Source organism: Notechis scutatus, chromosome 6 (assembly GCF_049901735.1).
Source record: "Notechis scutatus isolate UNSWTSFEM ecotype Mainland chromosome 6, rNotScu1.2, whole genome shotgun sequence".
Taxonomy (NCBI): domain Eukaryota; kingdom Metazoa; phylum Chordata; class Lepidosauria; order Squamata; family Elapidae; genus Notechis; species Notechis scutatus.
In genome coordinates this window covers 81,258,849-81,286,106 of record NC_142014.1, presented here as the reverse complement: position 1 = coordinate 81,286,106, position 27,258 = coordinate 81,258,849, and the positions used below count along the sequence as shown (strand labels likewise).

The following is a 27,258-nucleotide window of genomic DNA, read 5'->3' as shown; positions in this document are numbered from 1 at the left end:
CCCCGCTCGCCGAGGAGGGGCTCCGCGGCCCGGGGCGGCCTTTGTGGGGCGCGAGCCTCCGCTTTGGGGGTGGGGGGGGCGCCGGTTGGAGCGCTCGCTTTGTGCGGGACGGGACGTGGCCGGGGCGGGCTCGGGTTTCGCGGCTCCTTTCCCCCCTCCTCCCCTCCATCCCGCCGCGTTCTTCAGCTCTGAGCCCCTAACAAAGCAAGGGAGGCGGCGGGGACCCCGCGGCCAAACTTTGCCAAACTTTTTTTTCCCCCCACAGTTTGCCAAAGTTTGCAACACTTGGCCAAACTTTGCAAAAGTTTGCCAAACTTTCTTTCCTTCGCACAAAGAGCCTCTCTTCGGGTGGGGGGGGGGGAAAGACTTTCCCCCGCGGGGAACGGGGCGGGAGCATGGCCTGCGCCCCCCGACTGCTCCCTCCTCGCCCAGCAGCCCCCCAAGTCCCGGGACCGGCCGCGCTCGGGCAGCCCGGTGCGTCCTAGGCGCGCGGTGGCGACCGGCCCGCGGTGGGTTCCCCATGGCCGGGGGCGGGCGGCTGCGCTTCGCTTTGGCCTGCTGCTTGCTGGGGCTCCTCGGGGCGGCGGCGGCGGCGGCGGCTTCGCTGAACCGCAGCTCGCCGGAGGAGGATCGGTGCAAGCGCGCCGCGCCTTGCGAGGCCCTCCAGGAGAGCAACTGTCTAGGATCGCCGCTGCCCTACGCCGCCACCTCCACGCTGCTGGCCGGGGACTCCAGCTCGCAGGCGGAGGCGCACGACAAGTTGCTGCTCTGGTCCGGTAAGGTTGCGCGGGGAAGCTGCGCGCGATCCTGAGAAAGAGAGAGAGAGAGAGAGAGAAGGAAGGCGCCCAGGGCATCAAGCACAAAGGGACCCGGAGGCCCAGAAGAGAGGGGGCTCGGTCCCCTGGGGTGATGCAAGGCGTGGGTGGCATAGGATTGGGTGATCTGTCTGGGGTGTTGGACCTGTTTCCCCCCATTCGCTCGTTGCACCTCGAAATGAGCCAGGAAGATGGGTGGGAGTCAACTTTCCCCCTTGGTTGTGCAAGGCGTCCATGGATTATGACCGACAGCTCTGAGATGTTGGTTCCAGGTGCCCCCCCCCATCCTCTCCTGCACCCCAAAATGAAGGTGGGTGGGAGTCAACTTTCCCTCCCCCCCCTTGGTCAGGCAAGATGTCTGTGAGATAGTAGCAACCTGGGAAGGGGGGCTCTTACCGCTGGGGCACCCCAAAAAATGAATACAAGCTGAGAGTTGATAGTCGTGCAAGGGTTAGGTGGGGTAGGACGGATGGCTACGGGGTGCTGGGCTTAGGAGGGGGAAAATCCCCTATAGGCTTGCTTGTACCCTGAAAATGAATTCTGGAGAAAGTGGGTGTCCACTCCCTCCCCTCCTGATTGTGGGAGGGGTCAGTGGGATAGGGCTGACATCTCTGGGGTGTTGGGAGGGGGTCTCCAAACTGCCCGTGTACCCCCCAAATGAGCATTGTAGACAAGCCGAGTGTCAGCTTCACTCCTCCACTCCCCAAACAGTTCAGGCAAGGGGTTGGACTACAAGACCTCCGAGGTCCCTTCCAACTCTTAAAACTATGAAAGTTCAAGGTGTCCGTGGCTCAGGCTGGTCCTGGGGGGTGGTGGTCCTGGGGGGTCCCCACACACTTGCCAAGGTTGGAAAACACTGCTTTATAGGGTCTTAACCAGCAGTGTGTGTGTTCACACAACACCCTTAACCGGACCATTGAATGAGGGTTATCGGTTCGTGCAAGACTTCGGACTGTTAAATTAGCCATGTTTCCTTGCTTCACACAACATCTAGATCCATTGAGGCTTAAGACTAAATCCCCTTATTTTAACAGGGCAAAAGGCCTTGCACTGATGGCCTACGGACACCATTTTGTGTGTTTGTGCCTTGCTTAAAAGTAACCACAACATCGGCTATCCAGGGTCTTAACTGCTGATTTAATCTTACTTCATGCGCAGTTGTCATGCCCCTGTTGGAGTCTTACTCTGAGGGAGAGGAGGAACAGTCCACAGGGAGTGGGAGTGTGGCTCCAGTGGTTGTGGAGGAAACTGGGGAAGGGCACAGGCCAGCTGGACGTTCAGAGGAAGACCCAGGCCCATCCCTTCTTCATCCTAGGGCACCCAGACAGGAGCGGATAAGGGAGAAATGTCAATGGTGTGTTCTATGGGGAGGAAAGGGCCCTGATCCCCTGCATGGGCTGCAGCTGGGAGGACTGGTTAAAAGGACAAACTGTGCATGGCAAAGTTGCTGGAAGCAAAGCGTGTATTATTCTTGTTGGAGCTTATCTGTGTTTTGGCTTCCTCCCAACTGTGGTGGCTCCATTATCTGGTAGAAGACTGCAATTAATTATCCTTGCCTGCCATAATGATTCCTTCAGTGTGGTGTGTGTTGGGTTTTTTATTTTGAATTAACTTTACTTTGGGTGCGGACTGCATTTACTCCCTCCGTAAACTGTTTTCTTTAAGAGTTTGATATCCATCCGAGAATAATTGGACATTGGGGCCTAGTTGGCATTAAACGGACTTTCTTCTATTTTTGTGACTTGGTTATTTTTGTGTCACGCCCTGGGTCATCACAACGGTGTTGTTTCTTTAGAAAATTTAAAGATAAAGGTGAAGGTTCCCCTTGCACATCCGTGCTAGTCGTTTCTGGCTCTAGCGGGGTTGTTCATCTCCGTTACAAAGCCATAGAAGAGCCAGCGCTGTCCGAAGACGTCTCCATGGTCATGTGGCCAGCATGACTAAATGCCGAAGGCTTTTCCCTTCCCACCAAAGGGGTCCCTATTTTTCTACTTGCACTTTTTTACCTGCTTTTGAACTGCTAGGTTGGCAGAAGCTGCTGGGACAAGGAACGGGAGCTCACTCCGTGACGTGGCGCTGGGGATTCGAACCGCCGAACAGCCTACCTTCCTGATTGACAAGCTCAGCGTCTTAGCCCCTGAGCCACCGCGACCCCTTAAATGAGGACTTAATTTAAATTGGGACCCCTTGAATTAGAATCTTAGGACTATAAAAAAGGCCAAAATTTTCTAAGTTTCTAATCCACAAAGGAACTTGATATTTTTCTTGCTGGTTTTCTCAGGTTTGCGGAACGCGCCGCGCTGCTGGGATGTCATCCAGCCCCTCTTGTGTGCTGTGTACATGCCAAAGTGCCAAGACGGCCATGTGGAACTACCTAGCCAAACTTTGTGCCAAGCCACGCGGGGCCCTGCACCATCGTGGAACGGGAGAGGGGCTGGCCCGACTTCCTCAAATGCACCACCGATCGGTTCCCGGAAGGGTGCCCGGTAAGAGTCGCCTGTGCCCACCGATGGCAGAGCGGGTGGGCACTTTATTTATTTAACACACGGCTTACCGTACATCAAGGGTGTCCAACTTGATTTCATTGAGGGCTGCATCAGGGTTGTGTTTGACCTGGGCGTGGCATGGCCAAGGTGTGTTGTGGCCAACTCGATGTCACTAGTGTCTTTTTTTCAAGAGGCAACTGGACTTTCTGTTTTTTTCTTTGAAGAAGTTTCGCTTCTCTTCCAAGAAGCTGCTTCCGTTCTGACTGGATGGTGGGGAAGGGAAGGATTGATATTCCTTGCAGACAGCTGGTCATTTGTGTTAAGCCTGGATTCCCCAACGGGTGTTAAGGAAAACAAACTAAACAGAACGTGCAGCGAAGTCAGATAGGAAGACAGGTAAATGTGTGAGATAAGTTTTCTAGTTAACACGCAGTAAAAATACAGATACGCTTGTGCTATCAAAAATATAGTTTATTCCATTTAAGAATTATAGCATAGTCAAGATAAACGGTCCATTAGTCATATATCAATTTCAGTCAAGTCTTGTCGGGATACTCTATTTGCAAAGTCCGTGTTGAATAGCCAATGTCAGTACACTTACAATAAATCAGTCCAATCTTTATCTTCTCTCCGTTGAGAAAAATCAACACTCCTTTTTCTCTCCCCGTTTCAGCAAGAACGCAGTCATCAATCCATCAAGTAATTAGAGATCAGTAAGCCAGAGAGAGCGAGCTGCATTTGCCTCGCTTCTTATATAGTGCTTTTACAACCACACCCTTAATTACATTCTTGCAGTTAAAGTTACACACACTTTAACTAACAAACCATGATACCATATTTATTATTTTTACCCAAACCAGTTAGGGTAAACAATGTTATCCCTAACAATTTGCATCCTTCTAGAGAGACGTTGAGGCCACTTGGAGGTGTGTCTGTGTCCTCACAGTCACCTGAGTGGTGCAAATGGGTGTGGAGCCTTCTGACTGGATGGTGGGGAAGGGAAGGATTGATACTCCTTGCAGACAGCTGGTCATTTGCATCCTTTTAGAGGGTCATTGAGACCACTTGGAGGTTTATCTGTGTCCTCAGGGTCACACCTGAGTAGTGCAAATGCGTGTGGAGCAAAAGGATCGTGCAATTCCAAGAAGGCTCCACACCCATTTGCACTACTCAGATGATCCTGAGTACACAGATAAACCTCCAAGTGGCCTCAACGGCCCTCTAAAAGGATGCAAATGACCAGCTGTCTGCCAGGAGTATCCTTCCCTTCCCCACCATCCAGTCAGAGCTAAAGAAGCTTCTTGGATGAGAAGCGAAACGTCTTCAAAGAAAAACCAGAAAGTCCAGTTGCCTCTCGGAAAACAAGCACCGTTGTGACTTGCGAATGTTTTTCTTTTCACACTTAACGACCATTCTTGCAATAACTAAGCGAACCCTCTCCTCGTTTCTTCCCTTCTCCCAGAACGAGGTCCAGAACATTAAATTCAACAGCTCGGGGCGATGCGAAGCCCCCCTGGTACAGACCAACAACCCCAAGAGTTGGTACGAGGACGTGGAAGGTTGTGGGATCCAATGCCAGAACCCCCTTTTCACCCAGAAGGAACATCGTGAGATGCACACCTACATCGCCGCCTTCAGTTCGGTCACCATTTTTGCACCTTTTTCACCCTGGTAAGCAGAAGGGCGGCGAGGCCTGGAGTGGATGAGAGGGACGGGGGGATTCGATCGGGGGCCCAGGCTTAAAACCCATCATTAGGCCAAGGGGCCAAGATTCTAGGTTGCTTCGCGGCAGTGGGACGACCATTGCCCACTGGTGTGGATTCTCGCCCTGCCAAAGCACCGTGGTTGTGTGTACAACCTGTTGTGTCCGAATAAAAAAACAGGGATGGCTGTTTTCTAATAGAAAGAGAACATTTGCAGCCCAGGGTTGAGCTGTGGGGTCCTTGGTGGTCTCTGAACTGGGTGGTTTTCTCGCAGACATCTCATGACCCAACTGGGGAACATCATCAGTGCTAGAAAGGAGTGGGGCTGGAGGAGGAGGAGGAGGAGCAATGAAGGGGGAGAAGGAGGAGAAAGGAGTGTGGGGGCCTTGGGTGCTTTCTGAGTTTGGTGGTTTTCTTGCAGACGTCCAAATTTACCCAGCTGGCTTTCATGCCTAAGGGAGGACTAGAACTCACCTTTTCCAGGTGATTGGCCCAAAGTCACCCAGCTGGCTTTCATGCCTAAGAAGAGACTAGAATTCCCAATCTCCTGGATTCTAGCCCGGTGCTTTTACCACTAGACCCAACTGGGTTTACCCCTTTTCCTGGTCATTCTACTTTACCTTTCAAAGTGTTAGCTTGTATTCTGTGTCCTCCAGGTGTGCCGAGTTTACAATGCCCAGAATTCTAGCTGACGGCGCACCTGGGAGGCGCAGGATGGCCAAAAAAACCCCAATCTCACCTGACTCGGTGTGCTTTCCCCTCTCCAGGCCACCTTCTTAGCCGACTGGAAGAATTCGAACCGCTACCCCGCTGTGATCCTCTTCTATGTCAACGCCTGCTTCTTCATGGGCAGCATCGGCTGGCTGGCCCAGTTCATGGACGGCGCCCGCAGCGAGATCGTCTGCCGAGCTGATGGCACCATGCGCTTGGGGGAGCCCACGTAGGTTCAGGGGGGTGGGTGGGGGCTCTGCCTGGGGAACCCCTTGAACCCTCAGCTGCATCCAGGAAACGCTACAGAAATCCCCCCCCCACCCCGCGATACAACTGGTGTCCTTGGAGATAATCAGTCACAGTTGTCCCCAAGGTACTTTTTTCAAAAGCCATCTGGATTGTTTTTCTTTGAAGAAGTTTCACTTCTCATCCAAGAAGCTCCTTCAGTTCTGACTGAATGGTTGAGGATGGAAGGATTGATATTCCTTTCAGACAGCTGGTCATTTGCAGTCTTTTATAGAGTCGTTGAGGCCACTTGGAGGTGTGTCTGTGTCCTCAGAGTCACCTGAGTGGTGCAAATGGGTGTGGAGCCTTCTGACTGGATGGTGGGGAATGGAGGGATTGATACACCTTGCAGATAGCTGGTCATTTGCATCCTTTTAGAGGGTCGTTGAGGCCACTTTGGAGGTGTGTCTATGTCCTCAGAGTCACCTGAGTGGTGCAAATGGGCGTGGACCCTTCTGACTGGATGGTGGGGAAGGGAAGGATTGATACGCCTTGCAGACAGCTGGTCATTTGCATCCTTTTAGAGGGTTTTCTCTGTGTCCTCAGGATCACCTGAGTGGTGCAAATGGGTGTGGAGCTTTCTTGGAATTGCACGGTCCTTTCCGCAGTTCCAAGGAGGCTCCACACCCCTTTGTACTATTCAAATGACACAGATAAACCTCCAAGTGGCCTCAACGACCCTCTCAAAAGGATGCAAATGGTTTGTCTCTGTCCTGAGGGTCACCTGAGTGGTGGAAATGGGTGCGGAATAAAAGGACTGTGCAATTCAAAAAAGGCTCCACACCCATTTGCACCACTCAGGTGTGACCCTGAGGACACAGAGAAACCTCCCAAGTGGCCTCAACGGCCCTCTAAAAAGGATGCAAATGACCAGCTGTCTGCAAGGAGTATCAATCCTTCCCTTCCCCACCATCCACTCAAAGAGTTGAAGAAGCTTCTTGGATGAGAAGCGAAACCAGAAAGTCCAGCTGCTGATGGAGAATCTCTCCAGATTTTTTACTCCAATTCTGAATAAACCCAATCGTTGTGATCCAGGTTGATGGGAACTGGAGTCCAACCACAATTGGACAGCAGGTGTTTGCTCCTCTTTTTGGATTAATGGTCTGTGGGGAGGGGGGAGCATTGAAGCCCCGTGTAGCCTTCACCCTCGAGGGTGATCAGAGGGTCTTCATATGGGGCAGGAGATTATTGAGAGCAGGGGTGGGGGGTGGGGGTTTCATTTTCCCAAGGGGCTGCATGGGAAAATGGGATTGTTCTGGGGGGCTGAGAAAGTGCAAAGGATAGGGAATTCTGGGAATTGAAGTCCAGGCATCTTAAAGGGGCCAAAGTTGAGTCACCCCGATTTAGAATGCCAAGAATGGCTCCTGGGAAGAGACCGGAGAGGGTTTCACTCACTTCTGAAGGCATCTAGACAGGGTTGCAGAAAAGCTACAGTTCCCTGATTTCTTGTCTCTGTCTCTGTCTCTCTCTCACCTCTGTGTTTGTTTGTGTGTGTGTCTCTCTCTCTTTCCTCTTCTCTTTCTGTCTGTCTCTATCTCTGCCTCGGCCCTCTCCTTCTCTCTCTCTCTCTCTGTCTCTCTCTCTTCCTTCTCTGTCCGTCTCTCTCTTTCTCTCTCTCTCTCTTCCTTCTCTATCTCTGTGTCTCTGTTTCTCTGTCTCTCTCTTCCTTGTCTGTCTGTCTGTCTGTCTGTCTCTCTTATCTCTGCCTCGGTCTCTCTTCCTTCTCTCTCTCTGTCTCTCTCTCTCTCTCTCTTCTCTTCTCTCTGTGTCTCTGTTTCTCTGTCTCTCTCTTCCTTGCCTGTCTGTCTGTCTGTCTCTCTCTATCTCTCTCTCTCTCTCTCTCTCTTCTCTCTCTCTCTCTCTGTTTCTGTCTCTCTCTTTGTCTCTGTTTCTTTGTCTGTCTCGCTTCCTTCTCTCTCTCTGCCTCTGTCTTTCTATCTGTCTCTCTGCCTTCTTTCTGTCTCACTCTGTCTTTCTCTCTCTCTCACCTCTGTGTGTGTCTGTGTGTGTGTGTCTCTCTCTCTTCCTTCTCTTTCTGTCTGTCTCTCTATCTCTGCCTCGGTCTCTCTTCCTTCTCTCTCTCTGTCTCTCTCTCTTCCTTCTCTGTCTGTCTCTGTCTCTCTTTTTCTTCCTTCTCTCTCTCTCTTTTCCTTCTCTGTCTCTCTGTCTCTCTTCTCTCTCGTCTCTCTTCTCTCTCTCTGTCTCTCTTCTCTGTCTCTGTCTGTCTGTTTCTGTCTCTCTCTCTCCTTCCTTGCCTGTCTGTCTGTCTGTCTCTCTCTATCTCTCTCTTTTCTCTCTCTCTTCTCTGTCTCTCTGTCTCTGTTTCTGTCTCTCTCTTCCTTCTCTGTCTCTGTTTCTCTATCTCTCGCTTCCTTCTCTCTCTCTGCCTCTGTCTTTCTATCTGTCTCTCTGCCTTCTCTCTGTCTCTCTCTCTCCTCTGTGTCTGTCTTTCTTCCTTCTTTGTCTGTCTCACTTTCTCTCTCTGTCTCTTTTCCTTCTCCTCTCTCTTTCTCTGTCTCTCTTCTCTCTCTCCGTCTCTCTTTCTCTGTGTCTCTCTCTTCCTTCTCCCCTGTCTCTCTCACACTCTCTCTCCCCACAGCTCCAACGAGACCCTCTCCTGCGTGATCATCTTCGTGATTGTCTACTATTCCCTGATGTCCGGGGTGATCTGGTTCGTCATGCTGACATACGCCTGGCACACCTCCTTTAAGGCGCTGGGCACCACCTACCAGCCGCTGGCGGGCAAGACGTCCTACTTCCACCTGGTGACTTGGTCCATCCCCTTCGTCCTCACAGTGGCCATCTTGGCGGTGGCCCAGGTAATGGGGCTGGAGGGAGCTCAGGCGAAGCTTTGGGGGAGAGCGGGGTCTTCTCGGGGGTGGCGCCTTGATGCTAGAATTCTTCCCTCAGGAACCTCTGTTTCCATCTGTTTCTCTAACCTTTTGGAACCAGGTGTTAAGGATTCCGGCAGTGGCCCCAATTAAATCATGAGCTTCCAGCCAAGCTTCAAAACTTACAAGAGATTTATTAGGAGCGAACATGTCGGCATGACCTGTATGAAGCCGACTCGAAGACACGTCATTCACTGTCATCCTTAACCCTGGTTTCCCCCCCCACCCCTCTGAGTGGGTCATAATTCATATTCTCCAACGAAACACGTCCATAGCCAAGAGTCATCCATCACATTCTCCAATTAGGGACTTGCACAGCAGAAACTCCAGTCGCTTAGTTATAATCTTTGCAAGATATTAATGGAATGCACTTTCGATTTCCAAACTGCCGCACTGCTCTTTCAAACTCCTTCGCGCGCCCCCCCCCTTTCTGTTGGCAACTGTAAAATGGGCATAGAAATGTTTTATGAGTTGACATCAGGTTTATTGTTGTCATTACTTTATGGGTGTGACTTGGTTCCCGTTTGTTATTACTTATTTTATTTGCAACACATATACAGGTTGTAAGTCCTCGACTTACAATAGTTCGTTTAGTGACCATTCGAAGTTACAACAGCAATGAAACAAGTGACTTATGATCGTTTTTCTCACTTAACGACCATTGCAGTATCCCCAGGGTCACACGATCAAAATTCAGACACTTGCCAACTGATTCATAGTTATGACGGTCAGAGTGTTCCTGTGGTCACATGAGGAAAATTCAGACATTTGGCAACTGACTCATAGTTATGACGGTCTCAGTGTCCCAGGATCGTGTGATCCCCTTTTGGCCATGTCAATTTATTAAACACAGGTAGTCCTCGACTTACAACAGTACACTTAGTGACTGTTCAAAGTTAATGGCAGCAAAAAAAGTGACTTACGAGCGTTTTTCACCATTACGACCATTTTTCACCGTTACGACCGTTACAGCATCCCCCTGACCACGTGACCAAATTTCAGATGCTTGGGCAGCTGGTTCATATGTACTGGGATGACCCAAAGGGGAGTGAAACAAAATTAACAAAGTCACAAAAGTAGAATAAATTCCCTTTATTGCCTCCAACTTGGCCCCCAATGCCCAATTATCCTCGGCTGGAGATCAGACTCTTCCAAAAATAGTCTACGAAGGGAGTAAATGCCATCCGAACCCAAAGTAAAGATAATTAGAAATTTTAAAAAACCAACACAAACCACGCTGGAATCATTAACATGGCAGGCCAGGATGATAAATTGCAGACTTCCAAAGGATTAACACAACACCCACAGTTGGGAGGACGCTAAAACCCAGATAAGCCTCGACCAAGATAATGCAGGCTTTGCTTCCAGCAAGGAGCCGTGTGCAAACGCCCCACTCCTATCCTGTTCTCCCGGCTGCAGCTAAAGAAAGGGATCAGGGCCGCTTTCTCTCCCATAAGCCACCTTGCTCCGTTCCTCCCTGCATACCCTAGGAGGAAGAGGGGGCGGCCCTGGGTTTTCCTCTGTATGCCCAGCCGGACTGTGCCCTTCCCCCATTTCTTCCACAGCCACCGGAGCCCCACGCCCGCTCCCTGTCAGCTGCTCAATCTCCTCCTCGGAGTCCGACTCCAACAAGGGCATGACAGCTCTTCCTCTTCTTTTCTTTCAGGTGGACGGAGATTCAGTGAGCGGCATCTGTTTCGTGGGGTACAAAAACTACCACTATCGCGCGGGATTCGTCCTGGCCCCCATTGGCCTGGTGTTAGTTATCGGGGGCTCGTTCCTGATCAGAGGTGAGTTTTTCTCCCCCCCTCTGGAATTCTTCGCCCTTCGCTTTTTCTTCGCTCAAAGATTAATTTATTGACGGATGTACGGTGTGTTCAGGAAGTATTCACGCCCCCTTCGCTTTTCTCAATGTTGTGACGCTGCGGCCTGACGCTAAATAGAATGAATGAGCTGGAAGGGACCTTGGAGGTCATCTGGTCCAACCCTAAGCCATTTCAAACAAATGGTGGTCCAATCTCTTCTTAAAAACCTCCAGTGATGGAGCAACCACAGCTTCTGGTGGCAAGCAGTTCCACTGGTTAATTGTCCTCCCTGTTCAGAAGTTTCTCCTTAATTCCAGGTTGCTTCTCTCCTTGATGAGTTTCCACCCGTTGTTTCTTGCCTTCTGGGGCTTTGGAGAATAAGTTGGGCCCCCCCCCCGCTTCTCTGGGGCAGTCCCCCAAAAAGTGGAATACTGCAATCATAGCAATACTGCTACAGTTGTTGAAATTCAAATTCTGGGATTAAAAGTTTAAAAGATTAAAAGTTTAAAAGTGCCAAAATTGAAAAAAATACGGACCTGGAAGGCTATAGGACGATTGGGCGATCATTTGATCGCCGTGAAGAATAATTGAAACGCCGGTATTGATTTCAGCTATGGGTGAATTAATTAGAAATATATCATTTATATAGAACAATCAGTTAGTAGTCAATGGTGGAATGTTTGCTTGCTGGAGGATTCTGGGAGTTGAAGTCCACACGTCTTGAAAGAGGCATAGGTTGAAATTTTTTTTTTCTCTCATTAATCATGACAAAGTGAAAAAGGGAATTTTAGAAATGCCTGTGAATTTTATTTTTAAAAAAACGAAATGTCTAAAATTCCATTTTTACATGTAATGATTTTAGTTACTTCTGACTTAGTTGTGCAGGTGTAGACATATTTTTATGACTGTAAGCCACCCATAGTGAGATGGGTGGCCAATAAATTTCACACACGCACACACATAAATAAAAGCAAAATACCCCTCACACATCATCACAAAATCTCCAGAACCGTAAAGCCTACAAACTTGAAAATTGGGCCCGTATGTTCCTCTTGGCTTCTAAGGGCTCACTAAGAAGGGATTTTTCCAAATGACCCTCAGAGCATTTAGAGTATTTTGTATATTATTGTTATTAACACGCGTTGATCTAAGGAGTTCGACTCCCTCTCCACACCTGAAAAAAAAGAAATCTCTTCCAAATGCAAAACACAAGCAGAAAAGTTTCATTTTCACAGCATCAAGCCAGCTTTAGTACAGAACAGTTGAGGTAAGCCACGCCCAGCCTCCTTGCTGTCTCCTTGCTCACACAGCGAATACTCTTTCAGTTTCCAAACAGCCCTCAACCATCTCACACACTGACAGGACGCTAGGCAGATGAATACCCATGGATGCTGGTAGGCAGAGGCAGAATTTTTTGTCCCTTATTTTCCTCCCCCCAAATCACAGTTTCGTAATGGAGCACGGGTATCGAGCTAGTACATACTTACGTACCTGGGTTGCTCCAAAAATAAGACCCAGCCTTTTCTTTTTGGGTCTGAAATAAGCACTAGAGCTTATTTTCAGGGGATGTTGCATTTTTTTTTTCTCAATGTAGGGGGAGGCAGGAGACTGCACAGTGCACCAACGCTGCCTCTGCGAGGTGGGGAAGGGAAGGGAAAGATGGTGGGAGGGAGGGAGGAGGAAGGAAGGGGAGGGAGGGAGGGAAAAAGAGAAGGGAAGGATGGGAGGGAGGAGAGGGAGGAGGAAGGGAAAGAAGGAAGAGCCATAGTGGCGCAGTGGTTAGAATAATATAATATTGCAGGCTAATTCTGTCCACTGTCACCAGTTCGATCCTGACAGGCTGAAGGTCGACTCATCCTTCCATCCTTTGAAATGAGGCCCCAGATTGTTGGGGGGAGCAAGAGGCTGACTCTGCAATCCGCTTAGAGAAGGCTATAAAGCACTGTAAAGCAGTATATAAGTCTAAGGGGCTATTGCTATTTACAAGACAGGGACTAGGAAAATAAAGATTTCTGCTTTTTTTGTTAACTGAAACCCAGATTTGACGGTTGTGGTTGTCATTTTTCAAACGAAAACAGCAGAGGCAAGGACACCCGATCTCCTTGTGGCTCTTCTTTGGATCCTCAAGGTTGCAAGACCAGATCCATAAAGGAAAGTCCCAACTAATCCGCTTTGTTGCTACAAGCCCGTTTGCGGGAATCTTCTCAACCAAGAGTTGGCAGCTGCTACAAGTTTGATAAGGCTCCGTGTAGTTTAAGGGAGGTTGGACTTAGCTTGCTTGTGGCTACGTAGGGACGCTAGGCCGATTCCTCCTTTGAGGCCGTCCTCAATTCTGCCGCTCCTTCCCCTACAAAGACCCGAATAAATGCCCTCTTTCCCCCCCCCCCAGGAGTGATGACCCTCTTCTCCATCAAGAGCAACCATCCGGGCCTCCTGAGCGAGAAGGCGGCCAGCAAGATCAACGAGACCATGTTACGCCTCGGTAAGTAGAGGTTTAGGGGTTGAAGTGAGGGGTCAGCTCGTGCCGTGGCTTGTTTTGGCCAGCTGTCTCCAAGCCAAGTTGCGATGGTGAGAAACGTGGCTTGCTCCTTAATGAGTTGATCCAACCACTGTGGCTAGGTGAGCAAGCCATGATTAAAATAAGCCACCATTTAACCTATTGCTTGCACCCAACACCTGAGTTTGTCTAGAATGCTTTCTCCAAAGGGTTGAGCTCATGGGGGATAGTTGTGTGAATCAAGGCCTTTAGTTAAAGAATTCGTTTCCTTCAAGGAGCCAGTTTAGTCTAATGGTTAAGGCACTAAGCTAAAATCTGGGAGACGGTGAGTTCTAGTCCCGCCTTAGGGATGAAAGCTGGCTGGGTGACTTTGGGCCAATCACCAGGAGACGGTGAGTTCTAGTTTTGCCTTAGGCATGAAAGCTGGCTGGGTGACTTTGGGCCAATCACCAGGAGACGGTGAGTTCTAGTCCCACCTTAGCCACAAAAGCCAGCTGGGTGACTTTGAGACAATCACAGGAGACAGAGAGTTCTAGCTCCATCTTAAGCATGAAAGCCATGTGGGTGGCTTTGGGCCAATCACCAGGAGACTGTGAGTTCTAGTTTTGCCTTAGGCATGAAAGCTGGCTGGGTGACTTTGGGCCAATCACCAGGAGACGGTGAGTTCTAGTTCTGCCTTGGGCATGAAAGCTGGCTGGGTGACTTTGGGCCAATCACCAGGAGACGGTGAGTTCTAGTTCTGCCTTGGGCATGAAAGCTGGCTGGGTGACTTTGGGCCAATCACCAGGAGACAGGGAGTTCTAGTTCCATCTTAAGCATCAAAGCCAGCTGGGTGACTTTGGGCCAATCACCAGGGGACGGTGAATTCTAGTCCCGCCTTAGACATGAAAGCTGGCTAGGCTAATAATCAGGAGACAGTGAGTTCTAGTCCTGCTTTAAGCATGAAAGGCAGCTGGGTGACTTTGGGCCAATCACCAGGAGACTGTGAGTTCTAGTCCCGCCTAAGGTATGAAAGCCAGTGGGATGACTTTTAGTCAGTCATCAGGAGACGGTGAGTTCTAGTTCCATCTTAAGCATCAAAGCCAGCTGGGTGACTTTGGGCCAATCACCAGGAGATGGTGAGTTCTAGTCCAACCTTATCCACAAAAGCCAGCTGGTGGTCTCTCTCTCTCCCTCTCTCCCTCCCTCTCTCCCTCCCTCCGTCCCAGCTTGTTGGGCAATCAAAGAACCAGGAAGCAATATAATCAATATTTGCTACCTTGAGTTGTTTATAAAAAATAATAATGGTGCAATATAAATCAAACCACTCCGTTGTTTATACGGTTCTTCCAATTGTGCCATGGCTGATGATGAGTTAATAACACAGAAAGGCAGTTCAGCCTGTCTCATGAATGCAGCTGCTGTCGGAATCTGATTCAGAGTGGGAGGCCGAGCAGCTGACAGGGAGGGGGAGTGTGGCTCCGTTGGCTGTGGAGGAAACTGGGAAAGGGCAAAGACCGGCTGGGCAGAGCAGGAAGAGGTAGAACAAGGAAGAGGGAACTCGGAGGAAGACCCAGGCCCACCCCTCTTCATCCTAGGGCAAGCAGGGAGGAGCGGAGAAGGGAGCAACATGGGTTGCATGGCTTACGGGGAGGAAAGGGCCCTGATTCCCTTCATTAGCTGCAGCTGGGAACACAGTGTTAAAAAAAGGGAAGCTGCGCGCAGCAAGTTGTTGGGAGCAAATCGTGGTATCATTGAGGCTTATCTGGGTTCCTGGCGTCTTCCCAACTGTGTGTGTTTTGCTGGCCTTTCAAGTCTGCAATTCCTGCTCCTGCTCTGCCAAACTAATTACTTCAGTTTGGCTTGATTGGACTTTACAGTTACAGTTTGCGTTGACCATGTTTTGGACTTGATTCTCTGCAACCAAAGGCTGTTCCTGGGAGAGTTTTTCTCCAGCCAAAGGTCACCTGGACATTGGGGGCAACGTTGGAGATAATAATAAAGGGACTCTTCTTATTTGACTGTGTTGCCTTTGTGCCACGCCCCGTTGGGTCATCACAAGGGACCTCCCCAGGTTCAGAGGTCCCTCTGACTGCGGCCTTTCATTCGCAGGGATCTTCGGCTTCCTGGCCTTCGGCTTCGTCTTCATCACCTTCGGCTGCCACTTCTACGACTTCTTCAACCAGGCCGAGTGGGAGCGCAGCTTCCGGGAATATGTGCTGTAAGTCACGCCGCGCATCTCCGGTTTAATGCAACCCCGTGTAGATTTACACCCGCGCCAGGTTCCCTCGATGACCCATTGCCGAAGGGGATCCAGGGTTTTCCAACCGAGCCTCCCCGAGGCAGCTGCTGTATTAAGGACCCCAGATTTGTCCACTTCCATGCCAGGGTCCAGAAACCAGCATCAAGCAATGATGGCTTGGCTGAAGGACAGGGCAGCTCAACTCGGTTTGGGAGCCTCAAATCCAGATTCTGGGCTTTTCTTGCATGGGAATCAAATGGTGACGGACCCAGATTGGATCCTGTAGTAATCCATTGTAGAAACGGTCCTAGCTTTCTTTAAAGGAGGCTTGTTTTGGCTGAATTTCCAAATCCTGGTGACTTAAAATAGTTATTTTTCCCATCCTCACGTTCCATGGCAGTTCAGTGTTTTTCAGCATCTTTAACATGGGTAGACTTCAACTCCCAGAATTCCCCAGCCAGCAGGCTTTGAGATGGATGGACTTCAACTCCCAGAATCCCCCAGCTCTTCCAAAACTCACCCTGAGGGGCCATGATTTGATTGTCCTTGATTTACGACTGCAATCAAGTCCCAAATTTCCTTTGCCCTGCGAGACGGTGACTTTTGCCTCCTTTTTACGACCTTTCTTGGCCCTTGCTTTTTGCTGAATCGCTGCAAGGGCTCAGTTAGTGAATAGAATTCGGCTTCCCCATTTGACGTTGCTCGTCAGAAAGTCCGCCCAAGTGGATCACGTGACCCCCCCGGGGACCCTGCAACCGTCATAAGTACATGCCAGTTGCCAAGCCTCCGAATTTCGATCACGTGACCATGGCGAAACTGCCACGGTCATTATGTGTGAAATACTATTTTTTCCCAGCGTCGTCGTAACTTTGAAATGCTCACTAAACAGTCAAGTGGAGGACTAGCTGCTTACGTGGGATTCCTCCGCCTGTTCCTCTATAGCAGGGATGGCAAACTTTTCGTTGTGGTGTGCTGATAGTGTGTGTGATAGCGTGCGTGCCGGCACCCACAATGCAATGCGCCCCGCCTCCTGACCTGCGCTGCATAGGCGCACACCTTCCGGTTGATTTTTGGCTGTTGGAGGCCGTTTTCGCCCTCCCGGAGGCTGGAGGGAAGCCTCTGCAGCCTTGGGAGGCCGAAAAACAGGCCCGTTTGGGCACTTGGGGTATTTCCGGAAGGCCCATTTTTCAGCCTCCTGAAGCTGCAGAGCCTCCAGGAGGGCGAAAACGGCATCAAACAGGCTGAAAATCAGATCGGAGGCGCACGCATGCGCAGCGCAGGTAAGTTTGGCTGGGGCTCGCGTGCCGGCACAAATGGCTCTGCGTGCCCCCTGTGGTTCGCCATCACTGTTAGAGATATACACCCTAGCAGAACCTGCACGGCAGGCAGGCAGGCAGGCAAATATGTGAGACAAACGTTTTTGTAGCTTACACTCAGTAAAACAGATACAACGTGCTAGTTAAATAGTTTATTCCAGTAATAGTTTTTAGCATAGTCAAACAGTCCATATATCATACACTAGTTCAGTCCGTCCGGGGATTATTCAGTTGCAAAGTCCAGTGTCGAAAAAGAGGTCAGTAAACTTACAAATATCAGTCCAGTAATATATCTCTTCAGTAGAGATATGAAGAAGTCGAACCTCCTTTCTTCCTTCAGCAACAGCAGAGAACAAGCAGTTAACAAACCATCAATCCATCGTCATCAGCAAGCAATCCAGTAAGCCAGCAATCAATCCAGTTCTCTTGCTCCCTCTTATGGCGATTTACAGCCGCACCCAAAATTACAAGCTTTGCAGTTAAAGTGACACACACTTAAACTCACTATCATAGTCTATATATATTATTTTACCCAAACTACGTTAGGTAACCTATGTTATTCCTAACAATCACGGCTCTATAGTTTCTCCTCCTCTTCACCTGCCGCAGGTGTGAGGCCAACGTGACGATCGCCACCCAGACCAACAAGCCCATCCCGGATTGCGAGATCAAGAACCGGCCCAGCCTCCTGGTGGAGAAGATCAACCTCTTCGCCATGTTTGGCACCGGCATCTCCATGAGCACCTGGGTGTGGACCAAGGCGACGCTGCTCATCTGGAAGCGCACCTGGTGCAGGTAAAGAGGGATGCTGGAGGGTTGACTCCTTGGGGGGGACGGGACGGAGCGCTGGTTGGAGTACCAGAGGGTTTGGAGGGGGGAGGGAGGTGTTGAATTAAGGAGTTCTCCAAGTCCACAGTGAGAAGAGGCAGGAGGTGTTCCTCCCAAGGCTCAAACACCTACAGGTAGGTCCTTGACTTACAGCCGTTCGTTTAGTGATCAATCAGAGTGTCAAGGCTTCGACAAACCACCCCCATTCAAATCATAAGTCTCTAGCCGCATCTCTCAAGAGTAAAAAAAAGTATGATTTATTACGAGTGACTATGTCGGCATTACCTGGGTGCAGCCAACTCTTAAGATACACCATTCATTTCACCCTCAACCCTGGTCTTCTTTCCACCCCCTAGATGTATATTCTCCAATGGGACACATCCTTAGCCAAGAGTCATCCATCATGCTCTCCAGTAATAATCGTGCACGCCAACAGCTTCGGCTGCCTAAACAATTATCTGAAGCATTTTAGGAATGCACTGCTTTCCCCCACTCCCTTTCTGCTGGCAACTAAAAAGACCAAAGGAATATTTTTTTAGTTCACACAGAGTTAGTATGGCACTCCTTGCTCCTTTTTCTCCTTTGTCTCCTCTTCCACCATTCGTTCCTCTCTTCCTCCTCCTTTTTTTTCCTTTTCTCCTCATTTCATCTACCACAATCAGTTTATGATGACCCAAAGGGGCATGACACAAGGGCAACACAGTCAGACAATCAGTAGGAGTCCCTTTATTAGCTCCAACTTTTCCCCCAATGTCCTGGTTACCTTCTGGGCTGGAGAAAACCTCTCCCAGGAACAGCCTTTGGCTGCAGGGAATCAAGTCCAAAACGTGGTCAACAAAAACTGTAACTAGAAGTCCAAACAAGGCAAAACGAGGTAATTGGTCCAGCAGGGCAGGAGAAGGAATTCCAGATGTGAAGAAACGGCAATAACTCAAAGCAGTTGGGAGGATGACAGGAACGCAGATAAGCAAAGTCAGCACAAGAAAAACTCAGGTTTACTCCCAGCGACTGCCGCACTCAGCTTGCATCTCTTTTAAACTCTCTTCCCAGGAGTGGCTCATGAAGGGAATCAGGGCCCTTTCCTCCCCCGTAAGCCACGCAACCCACGTTGTTCTCTTCTCTGATACTCCCTGCATGCCCTAGGATGAAGAAGCGGTGGGCCTGGGTCTTCCTCTGAATTCCCCCCTCTCCCTTGTTCTACCTCTTCCCCGCTCTGCCCAGCTGGGCTTTGCCCTTCCCCAGTTTCCTCCACAGCCAACGGAGCCACATTCCCGCTCCCTGTCAGCTGTTCATCTTCTTCCTCCTCGGATTCAACTCCCACAGGGGCATGACAGTTCTTCTCGGGGTGGGATTCAACTGGCATAACAGCCGGTTTGGTGAGCGCCCGCGTTTCAAAACCACCCATTTTTCAGCTCTAAAACTTCCCTTCTGCTGCAGCCCCGGTGAGCGAAATAACTGAGGCGCGATAATCCACTGTGCCACGCGAATCAGCTGGCTTACAAAACACAGAAATAAAGGACAGACTAAGGCAGGGGCGGGTGGACAAAGCCAACTAATCGCTGGAACAACTGGTTAGCTCGAACCGGTCCAAACTGGCTGAATCCCACCCCTGGCTCTTTTCCTTCTCCTTTCTTTCATCTCTATCCTTCCCCTTTTCTCCTTCCTCCCTTTCCCTTTTTGTCCTCCTCCACTATTACCTCTCCTCCTGCTTTTCCTTGCTTCTTCTTTCCCTTCCCCTTCTCTCTTTTCCCCATTTCCTTCTTTTTTTTTCTTTTCCTTTTGTCTCCCGCTTCTTGTCTTCCTTCTCCTTTTATGGCCTTTCTTGCTACGGTTGCTAAAGGAATCGTAGTTCAGTTAGTCACATGGCTGTCACTAAGTGAATCTTGACTTGGCTTGTCAGGCGTTCTGAAAAGAGGACGCAGAACCGTCATAAGTACATGCCAGTTGCCAAGCGTCTGGATTTGGATCACGTGATGACAGGGAACGCTGCAACCGTCGTAAGGGTGAAGAACGGACCCAAGTCCCTTTTTTTCAGTGGGGTCACCTAGAACAGTCACTAAACGAACGGTTGTAAGTCGAGGACTACCCTTAGCACGATGTTTTTTGCATTCTGTGGGGCTCTTGTCCCTATTTACCCCTCCATTTGTAGGTTGGTGTGTTCTGGAGTCATTGCAAAACTCTGCATTTTGTCCTTAAGTGGGTATTAAAACCCCAGAGGCCGGGTTGCAAATGGCAGGAGGTAGAAACCAGAAGGATTTCCCAAAGGTGCTTTTTTTTTAAAAAAAAAAAGAAGAGGCAACTGGACTTTCTGTTTTTTTTTTCTTTGAAGAAGTTTCGCTTCTCCTCCAAGAAGCTGCTTCCGTTCTGACTGGATGGTGGGGGATGGACGGATTGATACTCCTTGCAGACAGCTGGTCATTTGCATCCTTCTAGAGAGACGTTGAGGCCACTTGGAGGTGTGTCTGTGTCCTCACAGTCACCTGATTGGTGCAAATGGGTGTGGAGCCTTCTGACTGGATGGTGAGGAATGGAGGGATTGATACTCCTTGCAGACAGCTGGTCATTTGCACCCTTTTAGAGGGTCGTTGAGGCCACTTGGAGGTTTATCTGTGTCCTCAGGGTCACCTGTGTGGTGCAAATGGCTGTGGAGCTTTCTTGGAATTGCACAGTCCTTTCAGCAGTTCCAAGAAGGCTCCAGACCTCTTTGCACTATTCAGATGACACAGACAACCTCCAAGTGGCCTCAACAGCCCTCTCAAAGGATGCAAACGACCAACTGTCTGCAAGGAGTATAAATTCCTTCCATTCCCCACCATTCAGTCAGAAGGCTCCACACCCATTAGCACCACTCGTGATCCTGAGAACACAAATAAACCTCCAAGTGGCCTCAACGACCCTTTAAAAGGATGCAAATGACCAGCGGTCTGCAAGGAGTATCAATCCTTCCCTTCCCCACCATCCAGTCAGAGCTGAAGAAGCTTCTTGGATGAGAAGAGAAATGTCTTCAAAGAAAAAACCAGAAAGTCCAGTTGCCTCTTGGGGAAAAAAAAAGCACCTTTGGGACAACTTTGAGAATCTCCCTAGACAACCAGAAGGATGACGGGATGCTTAAGATAACCAATCTACAAGGCTGGATCTTCCTGTCTGCGCCCATCCCAAACAGCCTGGCCCTAAACTTATGCTCAGAGGCTGTGGGTCAGTGGTGGGGCCTGGTCAGGATGGCCTCTGATCTCCTCTTCTCCTCCAGGCTGACCGGCCGTAGCAGCAACGAGCCCAAGAGGATCAAGAAAAGCAAGATGATTGCCAAAGCTTTCTCCCGGAGGAAGGAGCTGCAGCACAACCCCGAACAGGAGTTTTCCTTCAGCCTGCGCACCGTCTCGCACGAGGGACCCGTCGGTACGTCCTCGAGAAGGAAGAAAAACGAGGATGCTTGTGCCGTGGGGTCTTTAGTACTCTCTGGAGCTTGAGGATTTTTTTTGCAGCAGACGTTTTATGACCCGACTAGGGAACATCATCGGGCCTAGGAGGGTGTGGGGGTTTGTGGAGAGGAGGAGGATTGTGGGGGGTCCTTGGTGCTTGGTTGTTTTTTTTTCTTGCAGACGTTTCATGATCCTATTAGGCAACCTCATCAGCACTAAAAGAGAGTGGTGTTATATAAACAGGAAGCAAAGTGCACCTCCTTCTAGCACTGAAAATGTTCCCTAGTTGGCTCATGAAATGTCGGTTGTGATAAAAATCAACCGTTCAGGTATTCAGACAATTGGAGACACGTGAACGGTAGATAAGAGCTTTCTTATGAAGCTTTTGCAAAAGGGAATTCGGCTCATGGGCAAAAGACCGCTTTCCTAGGAAGGCTGGGGTTTATATACAGGCTCAAATATACAGTCTCTGCCCCTTTCCAGGTTCACAATCTATCCAGCTACGTATCTCCCTATGCAACACCCCTATTATTATTGTAGCATAGCATCTGTTTCCTCGTCCTGTTTACCCTTTTCCAACTGCAGTAATCTCCATCATAGACAGGACACTGGACAGCCTGACCTGCCAAATATATCACCTTTATACAAAACAATAGAGAATTCTTACATAATATTCCAGTAAATTATCTTAGGTTAACACAGAGGTTAAAAATGGTGTTACCATTGCTTTATATTTTCACAGGTGTAATTTTATATATCACAGTCGGCAAGAAAATCAGCATGCCTAGAGGGCACCAAACACCCCACAGTCCTGGTCCTCCTTCATCTTCCTCTCCTTTATTCCTTCCTCTTCCCCTTCTCCTCCTCCTCTCCACAAACTCTACTCCCTTCTAGCACTGATGATGTTCCCTAGTTGGGTCGTGAAACGTCTGCAAGGAAACCACCCAGCTCAGGGAGCACCAAGGACTGCATATTATTCCTCCTCCACTTCTTCCTCCTCCTCCTCTCCACAACCCCACTCCCTTCTAGCACTGATGATGTTCCCTAGCTGGGTCACGAAAGGTTTGCAAGGAAACCACCAAGTTCAGAGAGCACCAAGGACCTTAGACTCTTCCTTCTCCCCCTTCCTCCTCCCTCCCTCCTTCTTTCCACAAACCCCACTCCCTTCCAGCACTGATGATGTTCCCTAGTTGGGTGATGAAACGTCTGCAAGAAAACCAAGCTCAGAGAGCAACAAGGACCCCAGTCTTCCTTCTCCCTCTCCTCCTCTTCTTCCTTTCTCCTTTTTTTCTTTCTCCTTCTCCTCCATCGCTCCGCTCCTCCTCCTTCCTCCGCTTCTCCTTCTCCTCTCCTTCTTTCCCTCCTTCTCCTCTCCTTCCTGTTCCTCCTCCTCCACTAACTCCACTCCCTTCTAGCATTGATGATGTTCCCTAGCTGGGTCATGAAATGTCTGCAAGGAAACCACCAAGCTCAGAGAGCACCAAGGACCCCACATTTCAACCCTGAGCTGCAAATATTAAAATATATATATATTTGTTTCTCTTCCCAGCCGGTTTGGCGTTCGACATCAGCGAGCCTTCGGGGGACATGAGCTCAGCTTGGGCGCAACATGTGACCAAGATGGTGGCCAGGAGAGGCGCCATCCTCTCTCAGGATGTCTCTGTCACCCCTGTAGCCACACCAGGTAATGGCCTTCGTGGAGGTTGGATGGGCAGGAGGTCAGGCTGGGCTGGCAGAGCTTGAATGCCATTGGAAGGTCCCCTCTTGGGGCAGTGTGGGCATTCCACCCATTGGTGTCCGTTCTGTCTTGACTCACTGCTGCCAGCTGCTGGCCAGAGACTGGAAATGCAGGTAGTCCACTTGTAATGGCCTGGAAAGTTTAGCAATGGGGAGAGGGACATTCTTCTGCTTTCTTTAAGGGAGAGGTCACCTGGAAAGGTAAAAAAATGTGCCATCCAGGGGTGTTTGTGTGTGTGTATGTGTGTGTGTGTGTGAAAGTGACAGAGAGAGAGAGAGAGAGAAAGAAAAAGGAAGGGAAGGAAAGGAAGGAAAGGAAGGAAGAAAGAAAGAAAGAAAGAAAGAAAGAAAGAAAGAAAGAAAGAAAGAAAGAAAGAAAGAAAGAAAGAAAGAAAACAAGGATGGAAGGAAGGACAGAAAGTGGGAAGAAGGAAGGAAGGAAGGAAGGGAAAGAAACAGGAAGGAAGGACAGAATGGAGAGAAAGGAAGGAAGGAAGAAAAAGGAAAGAAAGAAAGAATGGAGGGAGAGAAAGAGAGGAAGGAAGGAAGGAAGGAAAGAAAGAAAGAAAGAATGGAGGGAGAGAAAGAGAGGAAGGAAGGAAGGAAAGAAAGAAGAAAGAAAGAAAGAAAGAAAGAAAGAAAGAAAGAAAGAAAGAAAGAAAGAAAGAAAGAAGAAAGGAAGGAAGGAAGAAAGGAAGGAAGGAAGGAAGGAAGGAGAGATTTGGTCTGCAAATAGGCAATGCCTGGCCAAAAACTAAATTTGATTTACTTTATACCAGGGTGGAATGAAAATTAACCGTGCAGGCAGTCCTCGACTTATGACCACAGTTTGAGCCCAAAATGTCGTTGCTAAGCGAGACGGTGGTTAAGTGGGTTTTTCTCCCCCATTTTAGAACCTTTCCTGCCACGGTTGTTAAGCGAATCACTACAGCTTCTCAGTCACATGGTTGCTTAAGCACGTCTGATTTCCTCATCGACTTGGGCTCGCCAGAAGGTCACAAAAGGAGGACACTGTGACCGTCATAAATACGAGTCAATTCTCAAGTGTCTGAATTTTAATCGTGTGACTACAGGGATTGTAAATTGCAGACAAATGGTCATAAAGTCGCTTTTTTCAGTGGCCTTGTAATTTTTTTACTCCAGAACTGCCTGTAATTATTTAAATGCCATAGGAATAGTGGTCACCTATCTTAAGTAAAATAAATCAAGAAACTGTCATTTTGAGCGTTTATACCAACGAGAATATATCTCCTGGACAAAAACTCCACACTGGTGACAGGAAGGACATCCGGCCAGTAAACACTCGGCTCCATTCAGTTGCCCAGACTCCACCCCGATGCAAGGGATTATGGGGTCATTAAAAGGAGATGATTTACTTGATCCTTGAGTGGTGCAGTGGCCCAGAGGTAGAGCTCTCGCCTCACAGTCAGGAGGCTGTGAGTTCGATCCTAGGTAGAGGCAGATATGAGAAGAGAATTTATCTGCTGAATAGAAGTCCACACTGGTGACAAGAAGGGCATCCGGCCAGGAAACACTCAGTTCCATTTAGTTGCCCAGACTCCACCCCGCAAGGGATTATGGGGTCGTTAAAAGAAGATGATGATACCAGGCCCTCGTAGGGGCCCTGGGTTTGAGTTACTTAACAGACACCTTGCTTATTAATGGGGATTCTTGATCCCAGTTGTGGTTTTAAGATGGGAATTACCTATAAATTACAGAATTACAACAAAACTACTATTCCCTTGGTGTTGGGTGGCTAATAACAGGCAAACAGATAAATGTAGGCCTCAATTTACAAACACTCATTTTGTGCCTTCAAATTTAAAACAGCGCCGAAAAAAAGAGATTTATGAACATTTTTCACACTTACGACTCTTGCGGTGTCCCTGTGGTCACATGATCCAAGTTCAGCCGCTTGGCAACTGACTCGTAGTTAGGACGGTTGCGGTGTCCCCCCAGGCTCCTGTGATTCCCCTTTTCCAACCTTCCCTCAAGCAAAGCAACCGGTTTCACTTAACCAACCGTGTTACTAGCTGAAGAACTGCGGTGATTCGCTTAAGGCCTGTGGCAAGAAAAAGGGGCAAAACTCACTTTACGGCTGTCTCGCTTAGCAACGGAAGGATGGGGCTGAACGGTGGTCGTAAGGCCGGTGTCAGGATGCTGGCAGTGACCCCCCATTTAAATCATGAGCCTTGAGCCAAACTTCCAAACCTTCAAAAGGATTTATTGCGAGTTACCATGCCGGCACTGCCTGGGTGCAGCCGACTCTGAGACACATCATTCATTGTCACTCTTGACGCTGGTTTTCCCCCGCCCTCTGGGTGTATCGTAGTTCATATTCTCCAATGGGACACCTCCATAGCCCAGAGTCACCAATCAAGCTCTCCAGCTAGGCAGAAACTTTGGTCACCTAGTCTTTGAAAACATTGATGGAATGCACTTTCGGTTTGCAAGCTGCCGCATTGCTCCCCCCTGCCTTTCTGTTGGCAACTATAAAAAGACCATGGAAATATTTTATGAGTTGACAGCTGGGACTTCTGGTGGTACGAAGGGCACCCCGGCCTAAATGCAAAAGCTTCCATTTGTCCTGGCCCCAACTTCCCAAAATGAGACCTAGCGGTCTTACGACAGCTGCCAATCCTCTTCCTCTGGGAATCTGGTGGTGCTTTACCTGTGGAATGACGGCTCTCTCGCCTTCCTTTTTCAGTGCCGCCCGAGGAACGGGCCAGTCATTGGCTGATAGAGGGCGAGTTCTCCTCCCGGCGGGCCAAGAAAACAACCCGGAAGAAAAAGAAGCACAGGAAGAAGAAGGAGGTTTGCCCCTCCGGGATGGCGGCTGACACTTACGCCCCGAATTACTTCGCCCCGGGGCCCCCCAGCTCCGTCCCGCGCCTGCCCCGGCTCCCCCAAACCAAGTGTTTCGTTGCCGACCCGCAGCAAAACCAAGCTCTGGATGACGTCCTTTGGTCTCGAGCGGACCCCGAGTGGAGACCCCGAGCCCCCCACAGCTGGAGCCCCCTGGCCAGGCTGCCCGGGGCCTGCCCCCCGGCAGCTGCCGGCGTAACAACCCCCCGGATCTCATCAACCACCCCTTTTGCCCCGATTTGGGGGGTCCCGAGGAAACGGGACCAGGAGGTGGAGCGTGGCTGTTCCCCGGACAGCAGCCGTCGCGTTTTCGGGGGGCTGCCTTCCCCGCTCCCGCCAGGATCTCTGCAAACGGGGACATATACGGGGTGCAGCCGCCTCTGGGCAGGTGGGGTGGGTTGCCCCCCATCCATTCCCGGACAAACCTGATGGATGCCGAGTTGGTGGACCTGGACTCCGACTTCTAGAAGGCTCGGCTTGAAGTCGATCCGCCGTGGGGGGTTCGGGAGAAAGAGGGGGAAAGGGGCTGCCCCTTCAGGGACCTCACTGGGGTTCTTCTACCCCCAACGCCTTCAAGGAGACCGAGAGAGATTATTGGAAGAGTCTGTCTTTGGGCGCCTTCTGAAGACCATCCTTCCTTCCCTCCCCCACATCTCTTCATCTTGCGGACCTCTGCAAGAAGACCAAGGGTGGGATTGTCCTTCTTGTTTTGGTATGTGAGGAGAACCTCAAGAGCGTTTCTAGCGTCCGGAATGGGGAAAACACTGCATCGCCATTTGCACCCCCAGCACTGATGATGCTACCTAGGTGGGTCATGAAACATCTGTAAGGAAACCACCAACTTCAGAGACCATCAAGGACCCGCCACAAGCCTGGCCTTCCTTCCTTCCTTCCTTCCTTCCTTCCTTCCTTCCTTCCTTCCTTCCTTCCTTCCTTCCTTCCTCTAAGCCCTTCCTCCCTTCCTTCCTTCCTCCCCTTCCTCCCTCCCTCCCCTCCCTCCCCCTCCCTCCCTCCTTTATTCCCTATGATGTTCCCTAGTTGGGTCATAAAATGTCTGCAAGAAAGCAACCAAGCTCAGAGACCATCATGGGCCGGCCTTCCTTCCTTCCTTCCTTCCTTCCTTCCTTCCTTCCTTCCTTCCTTCCTTCCTTCCTTCCTTCCTTCCTTCCTTCCTTCCTTCCTTCCTTCTTCTTCTTTCCTTCCTTCTCATCTCCCTTCCATCTTTCCTTCTTCCTTCCCTCCCTCCCTCCTTCCCTCTCATTTCATCTCCTTCCTTCCTCCCTCCCTCCCCCTCCTCATGTGTCCTCCTTTCCTTCTTCCTCCCTTCTCATCTTCCATCTTTTCCTTCCTTCTCATCTCCCTTCCCTCCCTCCTCCCTTCCTCCCAACCATCGCCAAACAAAAACGGCCATAAAATCAGGACGGCTATATGATGACCTGCCTAGCAAACAATGCAACAACCAATGACTAATTCCAGACACAATTATGGTCACAATTCAAGGACTGCCTTGTACGTTTACGTAAGGGGCTCTAGGTACTGTACCTAATCTTATCGCTTTGGGCGTCTTCCCTACCTGTCACAATTCTGAGCAGGAAGTAGGAGGGACGGGGGGAAGGTTTATTTCAAAAAAGGAGATTTCTTTGAGAAGCTCCCGATGAGGTGAAGGACGTTCTCCATGG

General features: G+C 49.8%; 1 protein-coding gene across 1 annotated transcript; it reads left to right on the top strand.

Moving 5' to 3' along the window:
- The first annotated feature begins 404 nt into the window (after window positions 1-404).
- SMO (smoothened, frizzled class receptor) lies at window positions 405-26,130 on the top strand. Its single transcript, XM_087968956.1, is given in 15 exon segments — window positions 405-776; window positions 3,097-3,213; window positions 3,216-3,301; window positions 4,764-4,947; window positions 4,950-4,972; window positions 5,772-5,944; window positions 8,600-8,819; window positions 10,558-10,681; window positions 13,086-13,178; window positions 15,285-15,393; window positions 17,340-17,525; window positions 20,806-20,954; window positions 22,527-22,661; window positions 25,422-25,712; window positions 25,715-26,130. Coding segments are annotated over 15 exon segments (2,478 nt in total). The 5' UTR covers window positions 405-520; the 3' UTR covers window positions 26,047-26,130.
- The last annotated feature ends 1,128 nt before the right edge of the window (window positions 26,131-27,258 follow it).